The following is a 14,089-nucleotide window of genomic DNA, read 5'->3' as shown; positions in this document are numbered from 1 at the left end:
TAAGGTAATAGCAAAAAACTAAACGATTTATTTCCCTTGATCTTTGCTAAGGATGATGTTGGAGTAATACCTACACCAGAAACGTTCTTTGATGGTGATGATTCAAAGCAGCTAAAGCACCTCATTATAAATCTAGAAGATATCATAGATCAAGTTGACAAACACAAGAGAAACAAATTATGAGGGCTAACCTATTACTAGTAATCTGTATCCTGCAGGATTGCAGGGTAGCCAAAGTAATGCCAGTTTTTAGAAGGAGCCACTGAGCCTGAAATTGGTACCAAGCAAAATGATTGAAACCGTACTGAAAAGCAAAATTACTGACCATATAAATAGACATGGCTTAATGAGAAGGAGTCAGTATGGGTTCAGCAAAGGCACTTCTTGCTTTACTAATGTGTTTGATGTTTAAAGGTGTAAAAAGGTGATGCAGGATACTTGGATTTCAGAAGGCATTTTACAAACGTCCTCCTGAGAAACTCTTTAGGAAGATGAAGAGTCATGACATTGGAGATAGTGTTCTTTTGTGGGTTGCAAGCTAGCTAAAAAAACTATAGAGTATTATTAAATGGTCAGTTAGAATCTTGTGAGATGACACTGGGCATATAAATAATAGATGAAATTTAATAAGGGTAAATGTTCCTTGCAGTGAATATAGAAAAAAATAATCCCAACCACAGGTACAAAATTCTGAGTTCTGAGTTAGGATCTTGGATACATTGTGGACAATAAGTTGAAATTTTCAGCCCAATGTGCTGCAGCTGCTAAAAAAAAGCAAATAAAATGTTTGGGATTATCCAAAAAGAGATCGAAAGCAAAACTGAAAAGCAAGCACTTTTATAGAATGTATGTGTGCCTTTGACTGGTATAAAATCTGACTTGGACATTTTCTTTGTATTCCTTTTCTAACATGGGAAATGCACATATAGATTTTAGTCCCACACAGGTTACTGCAAACCATTCTCCCTTCTCTGCATGGTGTGGATCTACATGTGCAAATAATGACTTTCTAAAATCAATACTTACACCCTCCTCCAAGGCAGCACAGGGGCTGCCAGACTGAAGATGGAACTGCTCTACAACGTCCCTATTGGTCTCTTCTATTTACCTCTCTGCTTCCATCAGCTGCTCCGATACTCTAGCCTTAAGAGAATAGACTCATTCTCTGAGAACTAGCTATTTGCATCGAGCACACACATATAATCTCTTGCCAACTGGGACATAAACATATATGTGACACTCAATGCAAAGGACTGGATAGTACCCCTCTCACTGTGGACTGCTGTCTTATTGACCTTTTTAATTAAAGCTTGTTAAGATACCAGGGATATTAGACTGATATAAAGAGCCTTAAGATTATATATGTTTAGTCTTTGCTTCTCAGACAGTAATAAAATGTAATGAAAACTTCCCTCTTGTAATCCTAATTAGAATAATTGACTGTAAATTAAGACTATAAATGAAGAGATATGCTATGGGTGGGTGGGAGGGAGTTGGGCAGGGTGGGTAGACATGAAGACTGAACTAGGCCCTGCTGTGCCTTCTAGAGCAGCCATTCCCAACCCAGTCCATCAGGTTGTGAGGATATGTACAATGAATATGCATGAAATAGATTTGCATGCACTGCCTCAATTGCATGTAAATCTAACTCATGAATATTCATTGTGGATATCCTGAAAACCTGAAGGGACTAGTTATGCCCCAAGGACTGGGTTGGGAATGACTGTAGGCTGTGACAGTTAGGTTTCTACCTCTGGCAGAAAGTTCAAGTTTAAAACTATGGGGGAAAGTTTGATTTTCTAAATTCAAATTCTTTTATCCCCAATATTTAACTCACCAAAGTATTCACTTACCCAGAGAAATGTCCTCTTCTTTGAGAACATCTCAGAACTCCAGTCTCTTTGAGGGCAATTCTATAACAGTGCAACTATATTTAGGCACCTAGAGGGCACCTCACCAAACAGAGCTTGAGGCAAGTTACAGCAAACTTAAAAATCCAAATTTTACTCTAAAATGTTTATCATCCATCTCCAAAGATCCTATCTGTCCTTTTAATCCCCAATACTATACCAAAAGGTATTCATAAGGAACCAAGAGTTCAAATTCTGATGTAATTCCAAGGGAATTGAATTCTGTGATTTAGGACCCTTTCTTTATGAAAAAGGTTGACCATCTCACTGTTAGAGCTCCTAGAATTTTGTGGGTTGGCTATTTTAGGGCAAACACTGATGTTTCAAATAAAACTCTATCTTCAATGTTTCTTTCTCCAAGAGAAAAATAAGGTGGTAGGATTTTAAGTGCCTCTCTTTGCAGACTTAGATTCCATTCAAAGAACGATCTCCAGTATCCTTAGGAGAGCTACCTACTAACCCAGAAGAGAAAGAGATAAGAAGGCCTCAATTTGCAAAATCAGATATAGGGCTGTTAATCAGACAGGCAACATCAGTCATGGTGCTAAAAGCAAGAGACAAGAAGCAGATCACATTCTGGGGTTGCCTAGCAGATCCATGCTGATCAGGATGAGATGAACTAGTGGGATACATCCTCTAAGATAGATGGCACTATATTAGGTTTATCAAAGTTCTAAGGTGTTTCTGAAGAAGAAGCAGCACCTCTGGAAAAACATGTACAGGCACATAAAAATGATTCTATAAAGGCAGGCATCAATCAAACTCTGCCATCATTTTGATAACACTGATGGCCAGGTTTCTAGTGAACACTGCCACTGTAGAGTCAGCTCAGATGACAGCATATGGGATCTCTGTCAAAAGTCAATTTTTGTTTAGTTAGTTCCTTCCCACACTTGACATACTGCCTTTTGATCAATACAAGGCACTTCAAATTAGTTAACAATGTCAAAAAGAAAAGAAAAGGGAATTCAAAGAAAGTTGAAAATAATAAAGAAAGATATAACAAAGATAAGGTTTCAGTGAGTCAATTTCCCCAAATCCCGAACATACCAGTACTGCAACAGCATCTAGACCCAAGTGTCCAAGACAGTCATGAGTTAAAAGCTTGAGAGAACAAAAGAATTTTCAATCTAGCCTTAAAGTGGAAGAGAAAGAGGAAATAGACTAAACATGTTCCCCTCAAATAATGTTTTTGACTCTCTTGCATTGAGAAAGGAACTTTCAGGATATTGGGCATTCTGGAATGCATCTGTAAGATGCATGTAGGCATTATATATTATAAAAGAAGTTAGAGAATATAATTTCTTGTCTGCCCAGACCAAAGTTCTTTTTGTTCTAAAAACTCAAGAGGCAAAGAGAGGAGACAATAAGACATCTGTTAGAGATAGATGCAGCAATTCTTGTACCAACAAAGAGGTTTTCAGGTGTCTATTCAAATTATGTAATGGTTTTCACGCAGGAGACTGAACAAATTTAAATTAAAGAAGATTGTTCATAAGACATCTCTGTCTTCCACCACCAAAGATTTTTCTGTGCTTTATGAATCTACAGGATGCCTGACTTTATAATCCTGATGTTTAAAATAATTACTACTGCTAGTAATAATTTATATAGCACTACTAGACATACACCCCTAGGGGACCTCACAATCTAAGTTTTTCTACCTGTGGCAACAGAGGGTTAAGTGACTTGCCCAAAGTCACAAGGAGCTGCAGCGGAAATCAAGCCCAGGTTACCAGGATCAAAGTCTCCTGCTCTAATCATTAGGCTACTCCTCCTATCATTAGGAGTACTTCTGCCATTTAGTGTTCAGCATTTGTATTATAGAGTCCTCCTATGTAATCTGATGTTGCCTCCAAGGCTGTTCATAGAAGTAATATCTACCTTTGTGACAAAACTTTGAGAGTAAAGAATCCTTGTTTATCCTTATTTGCATGATATGCTGAAAACAATAACATTCTTTTTGGTGGCAATAGTAATGAGAGATTGGGTTGTGAATTGCCTTCATGACTACAGCTGGGCCATCAATTGGGAAAAATCATGGACTCAGCTGTCTCAGGATTTGTATTTATTATTATTAAGATTTTTCTCACACCTTTCAGTAGTAGCCCAAGGTGAGTTACACTAGGTATTTCCCTGACCCTGGAGAGCTTACAATCTCATTTTGTACCTTAATCAAAGGAGGATTACGTGACCTCAACTCAGTGAAAACTGTCATCCAGAACAGTGTAATAACACTGCCAGAAGACAAGGCAGAGAGGTCAGGCACATCAGTTCACAAAATAGTAAACATCCCTGAGGTTGGTAACATAGAATCTTGCTATTCTTTGGGATTCTGCCAGGTACTTGTGATCTGGATTGGCCACTGTTGGAAGCAGTATACTGGACTAGATGGACCATTGATCTGACCCAATATGACAAATTCTTATGTTCTTAGTCCTTATATCTAGTAGGATTCATGTAGGGGCATTTCAAAAAAATCATCTAAGTCCAAATTGGGACATTTTGCCAATAATGTTTAAAAGAAAATGTCCATCTGATAGCCATTCTCAAACAGGAAAAAACATCCGGTTTTCCTGTTTGAAAGTGGACTATGAGAGAGATGTCTTAGCCTGAAAATGTCTACAAAGAAGAGTCATTTTTGAAAGTGGACACCAAGAAAGCAGTCTGTCCAGCATCATTTCGCGAGAAATTGTCATATTGATGTCTCTGCAGAGCAAAGAGGAAGCCTAGTGGTCAGTGTAGTGGACTTTAAACAATGGCCCCCAGGTACACTTCCCACCATAATTCCTTTATGATGTATTTTGAGCCCTCCAGGAACAGAAAAAAGCCTGCTATACCTAACTGTGCACCACTACAATCACCTTACAGCCTGCAGGTGTCTCCTATATTTAGGGACTGTAGGTGTTTGATTGGTTCTTGAGGGCTCAAAATTTCCACCACTAATGAAATAGGTGCATGGGATATGGACCTGGGTCCCCTTGTGCACATACCACTGCACTGACCACTAGGCAAATCCAGGGACCTACTTGCTGCTCTGTTGGGTATGCCTGTAGTACCTGCAGCTGCCAGACAGCCTGGTATCCACTGTCAATTTTAGTTCTTTAGGAGTGGGGGGAAGGGGTCAATGACCACTGGGGGATTAAAGAAGAATCATACCTTAATCCCGCCAGTGTTCATCTGATCAGTCAGGACACCTTTTAGTATCCTGGACGTGATTGAAACAAGTCTAGACAAAAATGTCCTTCTTTTTAGCCTTGGATATTTCTTCCTGTTTCTTTATTATTAAAGACATCCAACTTTTTGGCCTACCCTGGTCCCACCCAAGTCCCGCCCTTATCATACCTCCAGCGTGCACCTCCTTGCTATTTGGATGAACTCAGTGAAAACATCTAAATTCTGCCTTTTTGAAAATTGTGTCTTAGATGTTTTCAGCAGATGAACATTTTTCCAGCCATTTTGAGATGTCTATCTGCTTTGAAAATGAGCGCCATGGTGTCTAAGATAAAGATGATACTGTGAGCTAAATTTCATGAGTGCATTACAGTGTATGTTGCTAAACATCGGCGACTACCAGGATAGTATAGTTAACTCTTCTCAGAAGTCATCCAATCTTATATCTCTCTTGAAGAGATAATTTTAATGGATGAGTTTGCTGAGATGGGAAGCTGGTGTGTTTGGATTTTTGGCTCAAGAATTTTGGATTCAGAAAGTGCTGCATATGATTATTCTGGAAATGAGAGCAATGGGAAATGCTCTAGTACTCTTCCAGTTAAGGAATACGTGAAAAGTCTTGCACATAAGTTCATAAGGAAAAACAAGGCATCCCCATCATGATTATGTTAGAAAATGAGAAGACCTTGTCATGAGCTAAGAGTAAGGGAATATGAATTCACAAAAGGGTTATCTTATGACAGTGGTTCTCATCCCAATCCTTGGGACACAACTAGCTCTTCAGCTTTTTAGCATACCCACAATGAATATGCACGAGATAGATTTCCATGGAATGGAAGTAATGCCTTTTATTAAGCTGTGGTAAGTGCTAGCGTGTGCTTACTGTACCTTAACTTGTAGAGATGTTAATGCTGTCATTGACATTTCCTGCAGCTTGCTAAACTGATATGAGTACTCTGTTGTAGAAAACAAATAGAGAGGGTAATACAGCATACATATAGAGTATACAAACAAAAAAAGTAACACTGGGCCTTCAAGACTGAGACAGCAGTGGTTCTTTATTGACAAGTGACCCGACACGGGCCGTGTTTCGGCGCAAAAGGCGCCTGCCTCAGGGGTCAAGGTCTCTGTTCTGCAGTATGTAAAGCATCTAGGTCCAATGCCTCAGGTGATGAGAAAGTTTCTCATGAGTGTACATGTCTAAGAGAGTTACAGCCGATAATTGAAAATAGAGCTTCGTGGGAAGCCTTCTTGTTTCTTTCAATGTCTGATCAAAAAAACCCTATTGCAGAGAATGGTAGCTCTTCAGGAAACTGTGCAGCTCAGAGATGTACACAGGTATAAGAGTCTTTTTGCTGTCACAGGTTGTTTACATCTGCAAATATGGAAGCACTGAGATTTCAGAATGTGTTAACTATGCCAAAAACTTCACTTAAGTTTCACTATTATGTCTCTGCTATTGGTTCCTGTTACATGTAAGCTATGTTTTTTTGGTGTGAGCTTTCTTTTGTTGTTATTACTTGTAAGTATAACATTCTTAAACTGTATTTAAAGCAGGTGGTTTTGGGCATTTGTGTAATTTGGCTAGAATTTTAGTGGTGGGACCAAGTCCTTCTTAATTTGAACCAGACTTAACAGCTGCAAATCAAATATCATGTGATCCCTGGATTTTCCATTAAAGCTTCCCCTTTGATGCCCCTTATCCTGCCAAAAAACATGCAGTTCATTCTTAGCTTACAGTGCTTTTGGATAGCAAGCAAAAGTGAAGGGGAAAAAGCCCTCTGTTCAGATCTTTTTTTGTTAAACTTGAGTTGTAATTTCATAATTTCATAATTAGCATCCCCCCTGCCTTTTCAGGCTGCCTTTACTTCATTGTGAGCATATATCATCAAATCAAGTATTAACTCTAGATTCTAATAGTAATAATTGCATTTTCTCATAAAATTTAATTTAAAATATTGTTGTTTATACTTTGCCTGTACATTAGTATATTTGAAACAGGTTAATGCTAATTCAAGGTTAATGTGATGATAATCTGCATTAAAATGCAATTAAATTGTGAGCAAGTAGACCTGGAATAGAAATCTTTGTGGAGTCTCCTTGCCTACTTTAACATTCCGGCTTTTGTTTTTGCAGGAAACAGAGGAAGTGGTACAGCAGGCAGCTCACAGACTGGAGATGCACTGGGGAAAGCACTTGCGTCTGTAAGGAAATATTTACTTTGGAATATACAGACATTTACCATTTCATCAGTTAATAATTTCAAAGTGTGCACTATAGTGGTAAAGGGGGAAATCCTGACACTCAGTGAAGCGATAGGGAAACAAGAAATGAAAGGATGCATAGGTATATTTTGATGTACAGAGAGTATGGTTTTCTTACTGTCCCTTGTTATGTTAGTGCTTATTACAAATTTTGTATTCCGCCTAATTTGAAACCAGGCCAAGGTGGCTCACAATAATATCAATTAAAATAGAAGCATCAGAAAGGAACACCATTGAAAACAGGAAAGATAAAACAATCAAGCAGCAAAGATACAAGAGAATAACAACAAACTATCCCTTAGCTATTGGAGCAGAACAGATCCATCGGTCTCTAAAGGACCCACACTCAGTTGAAAACCAAATGCTTTTTCAAAAAGGTAAGCCTTAAGGAGGGTTTTAAATTTGCAAAATGACAGGTCTGACCTAAGGTACAGAGGCAAACCATTCCAGAAAAAAGAGGAAAGAAAATAATAGGCTGAAGCATGAGCAGATTTGTAATGAGCCCATCTAGGTGATGAGAGAACCAACCGCAGAGAGCCAAGAGATCAAAGAGTACATGAGGGAGTGTACGAAATGGTAACAGAGGAAAGATATGATGGGACACCTAAATGTAACACCTTGGCCCAGATGCATCAACCATACGTAAAAAAAAATCAAAAACGTAAAAGTCCTTACTGAAGTTGAAAAAACGAAGAATGCAGTAAAAAAACAAGTCCCACATGTTCGGTTCGGTAAACGAAAGTCGAATGCATTAAAGAAGTGTAATCCCCGTCGTTAATGTGCACGTAAAACATGCGCAAAGCAGCCAAGCGTTATGCTGGCTGCTCTGCGCATGCCAAAAAACGTCAAAGAAGCTGAGGATCGGGAGGGGGCAAAGGCGCTCGTCAGGAGCATCCTGTATGGACGCCCTTGCCCCTCTCCCCCGCCTGAGGTTGATGCTGCTCCCTGCTTCCCCCTGTATTAAATAAAAAATCAAAAGAAAACTCCAAACTGTAGCAACCACGGCCCCCCTCCCTTCCTCTCTATTTCTCCTCTCACACAGCTCCGCCTCCCTCCATCCTCCGCCCCGTGCCCCACCCCCTGAGGTTGTCGCCGCCGCTCCCTCCCTCCACCGGACCCCCCTTCCGCCTTACTGGGCTCGCGCTGTGCCTCTCACCTCTGTGTGAAGGCGCTGCATGGGCAAGAACAGCTGATCGGCGATCAGTGATGCCTCCTCCGACGTCCCGCCATTCTTCCTGGGCCCGCCCTCCACTGACGTAAGTAACCTACGTAGGTTACACGTAAGCTATGTTTTTTTGGTGTGGGCACGGGGGCGGAGGATGGCGGGAGGCGGAGCTGTGTGAGAGGAGAAATAGAGAAGAAGGGAGGGGGGCTGTTGTTGCTACAGTTTGGAGTTTTCTTTTGATTTTTTATTTAATACAGGGGGAAGCAGGGAGCAGCATCAACCTCAGGCGGGGGAGGGGGGCAAGGGCGTCCATACAGGATGCTCCTGACGAGCGCCTTTGCCCCCTCCCGATACTTTTTTGCTTTTGGGGTTTTTTTTTCAATTTTATGCAGGGGAAAGCGGGGAGCCACGTGTTTGTGTGGGGTTTTTTTATTTTCAAACATGCCAGCTTGGATTTTTATGCTGCAGGGAGAAGCGGGGAGCAGTGTCTGTATGACAGCTCAGGCCTTAACGACAGGTCTGACTTCATGTTAAATATATCACGGTAAATGATTTGTTGCATCGTCGGTATGGTTAGTGCTTTGCGAATTGTTTACATTTCAATTGGAAGTGGCTCGTTTGAATTCCGTTTTCGTTAGCTGCTAGCGTCGTCGGAAAATGGCCTTTAATGCATGCTACGGTTGAAAATTTTTTCGTTAAAGGGTCGTTAAAGTTTGGTGCATCTGGGCCCTTGTGCATTAGACAGAGGACCTTAAACAGACATCTAGAACAGCCAAGCAACCAGTGCAGGTGAGAAAGAAGAGGAGTAACATGATCATAAGAAACAAACGGCAGATTTGAAGAATTAAGAAGAAATCCCAATTTTAAATGATCTTATGCTACTCAGCATATGTATTTCATGCTCATTACTTCCTTTTGGATGTACTTGTTTTCCAGGATGACTTATGGCAGGGAGGGGCAGAAGTGATATTTTCCAGTTAGAACTCCTGGGATTTGGACCTTAACGTTACCAGGAAGTAATCATGGAATTTAATATACAACTCAGTTCATACGATTGCTTCTTCACATTAAAGGGTAACACTGGAAAACAGAGATAGATTTCCTTGTACCATCACTGTGATTATTTATATCATTAAATGACACTGTTTATACACAGTGGTTTGTATAAGCAATGAAACTAAATAAGGTGCATGGGGATCAAATTTGTTAATATTGTGAGACATCTCTGATGGTTTGTCTGTAGAGACAAACCATCAGAGCGGTTTACATTGGAGGTCTATAGGAGACAATAAGCAAAACTGGCTGCATTGACAAATTCCACAGGTAGTTTTATTGCAGAGTTTGTGCTAATAATCAAAGTATAGCTTTAACTGGGATCATGGCCCCTGGGAAAATTAAGCACAAATTACCCCTGATTTTTCTGTGCACAGTTGTCTTATGAGAAAATATGTGCTGAATTTTGGAATTTCAAAACTATGGTGCCCTTTTACTAAAGCACTCTAAGTAGATAATAGTATGTGAATTAGTGCGTGGTAACAGTGCACAGCCGTATTAATCGTTACCACTCCGGCATGACAACACGCCAACTGCATTGGTCTGTCATAGGGCAAGAAATAGATAGGTTATGGATGTGGATCTCGGATTGCTTTTAGCATGCATTCATTTACTCCTGTTTAGATGCTTAGCGGAGATTAGGTGGCAACACTGGGAAGCAGAGCCAATGCTGGGCAGACTTCTATGGTCTGTGCTCTGATCTTGGCTGAATAGATTTGGGTGGGTTGGAGTGGAACTTTTCAGAGGCTTCAATGACAATTTCTGAAGTTTTAAAGGACCATGTTGGGCAGAATTCTACAGTCTATACCCTGAAAATAGCAAGGACAAATCAAGCAATACTCATTCAGGAATCTAATAAAGCAATACTTCCTCAGTGTTAAATCCAAGCAATTATACAGAAAGCTCTTACATTAGTAATATGTGCATGTGCAAAGGTGCTTTTTGAACCAATGGAACACTAGACAGGTTGAGTTTTTCAGCTATGTCGTGCTAAGAATGGGGATTGCTCGATACCTGGCTGACAGCTCCTGATGATGCCTAAGCAGCGAAACACAAATTTTGTGTCGGGATGGAAGATTATTGTAAGAGTGGGCTGGAAGATCATTATAGGAGTGGAACATAAGAATATTTATATATTGCCTACTTTTATGGCAGACCAATGGACTGAGGAGTCTTGAAGGATATCCATGTGTGAAGATCGATTGTTTGTTTCAAACTGATGGGAAGAAACTGACTGATTTGGACTAATTTGAAGATTTGTAGTGTGCTGGGTGGTTACTTCAGCATTCTCACCATGGACTGACTCCTGAGGATGTTTTTTTTTTTTTTAATAATGTTATACATGTGGGGAATGAGTGTTATGTTTTATATTTTTGATAAGATTGCTGTGCTTTATTACTGTTGAAAAGAATTTTTGAAATGAATAAACTTGTATTAAATTTATAATGATGTTATTACTAATGTAAGAGCTTTCTGTATAATTGATTGGGAAGGACAAATCAAGATCAGGTATACATATGAAGTATCACATCATACCTTATATAATGAGTTTATCTTGTTGGGCAGACTGGATGGACCATACAGGTCTTTATCTGCCTTCATCTACTGTGTTACTGTGTGCCATCACTGGTGCCAGTAAAGTGGACACACTTATTTAGTAGGCAAGAAGTATATCCATGTTATCTGCAATTTCTTTTCTATGTGGTTGAAGCTTTGACCAAAACTGAGCGGCAAATTTTGGCTGCAGATCTGGTTTCAACCCATACCAAAAAAAAAAAAAAGGTTTTGGTCGCCCTCTACTGTGTGGTATCTGTATGGGACTATGCTGGGAACACTCCCCAACAGTTAGTGCAAGGCTTTGCGCTTACACAGCACAGTAAGTACAAAGGTTTACCCATATCTTAGTAAAAGCGCTTCTGTGTGCATTCAGAGCACCATCATCTGCTGATAAACTGCTATTTTACCAATAGAAAGGGCTTTGATTATTGCCCTCATAGGGGGCAGTTATATACGTATAACTGGGTGCCACCAATTAGGTGCTTGGAGGATGCACGGTGGGAACCTACATTTCATTATAGATTAACTAACATTTAGATATTTGCACTTACATGAGCCACAGAGCTGGTACAAATGTGTATGCTTAAGTAGGCAAGGACCTGTGTAACATACAGAGCCTGATATTCAGCTGGAGGTGGGCATTGCGTTTGCTACCTGCATTAAACCCGGATATTCAATTCTGGGCTGTATCCATTGACTGGCATTGAATGTCCGGTTATATTTTGGCTGCTAAAAGGTTAACTGGCTTTGCTGAAAGGCAGTGCTAGCTGGTTAACATTTTAGCAGTCACAAGATAAGTCTATTATTTAAGCGGCCTATTTTGACCGCTCAACATAGCCGGTTAGGCGCTTAATATCTATGCCTAACCAGCTATGTCATGTGATATAGCCGCTTTCTGCTTACCAGGATATTCAGCGGGAGATAACCGGTTATCTCCCATTGAATATCTGCGGTTAGGCATTTAAACACTATTTAACCGGCCAAGAGCCGTTTCTGGCCAGTTAAATAGTTTTGAATATCAGGGAGACAGTGTTTTGTAAGTTATACATGTAAGTGGGAGCCCCCACTTATGTCCACCACTGTGTATGCCCCCCTTGCAAATACATGCTATGAAAGTTAAGCAGGCAGTTGCAGAATAAAACATAGGTACCATGCGGGTATTTACACGTGTAGGTGTGCACATACAGCATGTGTGTAAATGATAGTATTCTAAACATTTGTATGCTTAAGACTGGATTCAGTAAATGGTACAGAAATTTGCGTGCCATAAAAAATCCTCACTAAGCCCAACTTTGGACATAAGGGCTTAAACGAACTGGAACCCGGTTCGCAAATTCAGCGCGGATTGCACTAATTCTATAACACCGTGCATCTACGAAGAATGCCCCTGACCCACTCTTGGCCATGCTCCATTTCGGGTTATACACTGCAGGATTTGGGCATGCAGTATTATAGAATAGTGTCATTAACTGACTCATTACCCAGTTTAGTCGTGTTCATATCTTCAGGATCACACCCAAATTCAGATGCCCTTCATTGAATCCGGGGGATTATGCACAAGTAAAATGTGAGCACCTAGGTTAAAGAATTGCCCCCATAGAGTGACAAAAATGATGCGTGAACGTTTTCATCATGTCTGGTTTCCTACTTTGCCTACAGCAATGACTGCAAACCAGGACAGGACAGCTTTCAGAATGATTGAGAACTTCATAAGAAGGTCAATTCACTAAAGTACAGTAACACTTTTGCAAGTGTTAATCCAAATTTAAAGCCTTGTTACCGTGCAGAATTTCATCTATATCAGTTAACAATTTATCTAGTGCATGTACATTAGTTTTTAAGAGTTTAAATGCATGAACTGTGCTATTGCAATAATAAAATTCAAAAGAGTTCTTTAAGGTAGTAAAGAAGTAAGTGCACTAGTTTTGTCACCCAAAACATAGAAAACAAAATTGATAGTTGGGACATATCTGGTTCTGGTAACATTTTAAAAAAGGATCTGCCAGCACAGAGCGTTTTCTAAGCTGCATGTAATATCGCACCATACCAGATGCTCTAAGCTTATCTTGTTGGACAGACTGGATGGACCATACAGGTCTTTCTCTGCTGTCATCTACAGTGTTACTATCTTGTTACATGCAGGAGTACATATGTATGTGCATAAGGCAGGATCATCCATTTTAAAAGTGTCAACATGGAAAACATTAAGGGCCCCTTTTAATAAAGGTTGGCGGGTGGCAATAGGCTTGCCAGGCGCCAATGCAGAACTACCGCAGCATCCTGGTGGTAATTCCACCCCCAGTGCACGCCATTTCCATTGCTACAGAAATTTATGTCTGTATTTTTACTGCTGGGGTTACCCGGTGGTAATTGGGCAGCACTGTGTTAGCACTGTACACATATAGCTATATGGTTAACTTGGAACATTAAAAAGACTGTCCTAAATTAACCAGGTAGTTATCTGGGTATAGCTACTGAATATCCTCAGCACCCAGGTAACTCCCAGCTGCCGCCCCACCCCTGGATATTCAGTGCCAGTACGCAGTTAGGATCTGGCTCTGAATATCTAGGTCAAATTTAACCAGTGGCAGCCAGTGTTTAAAGAAACACTGACTGTCATTAGCTGAATATTGCCTCCTCTGTGTTCTGATTTCCTTAAGATTTCCACTGAAACTGCTCCGTTTTTCCTATAGTAAGTAAAAAGAAGAGATGATTCTAAGTGTGGGGGGCTTGAGTTTCTTTGGCAAAAATTATTATAAATGTGAACAAATGCGTCAAGAGTTGATAACTGCAGGAACGTGAGGCAGACAGACATACTCATTCAGGAATCCAGTTTTTCTGTAGGAAACAAGGCTAAAAACAGACATTTAGTGTTTTGGCACCCTCTCTTTGGAACAGCCTTCCCCTGGATTTAAGACTTGAGACTTCATTCAGGAAGCTTAGCGTCTCCCTTGAATGCTTATTAT

At 40.2% G+C, this 14,089-nt stretch overlaps 1 protein-coding gene across 1 annotated transcript in view; it reads left to right on the top strand.

Moving 5' to 3' along the window:
* The window catches only part of TCF4 (transcription factor 4), an 816,409-nt gene that overhangs the window by 673,420 nt on the left and 128,900 nt on the right, over positions 1–14,089 (top strand). The window contains exon 13 of the mRNA XM_030192973.1: positions 7,221–7,288. Within this exon, the coding sequence (XP_030048833.1) occupies positions 7,221–7,288 (68 nt within the window). The remainder of the gene's footprint in view (positions 1–7,220; positions 7,289–14,089) is intronic.

This window comes from Microcaecilia unicolor, chromosome 2 (genome assembly GCF_901765095.1).
Source record: "Microcaecilia unicolor chromosome 2, aMicUni1.1, whole genome shotgun sequence".
Lineage (NCBI taxonomy): Eukaryota > Metazoa > Chordata > Amphibia > Gymnophiona > Siphonopidae > Microcaecilia > Microcaecilia unicolor.
This window is presented reverse-complemented; position numbering and strand designations above follow the sequence as displayed.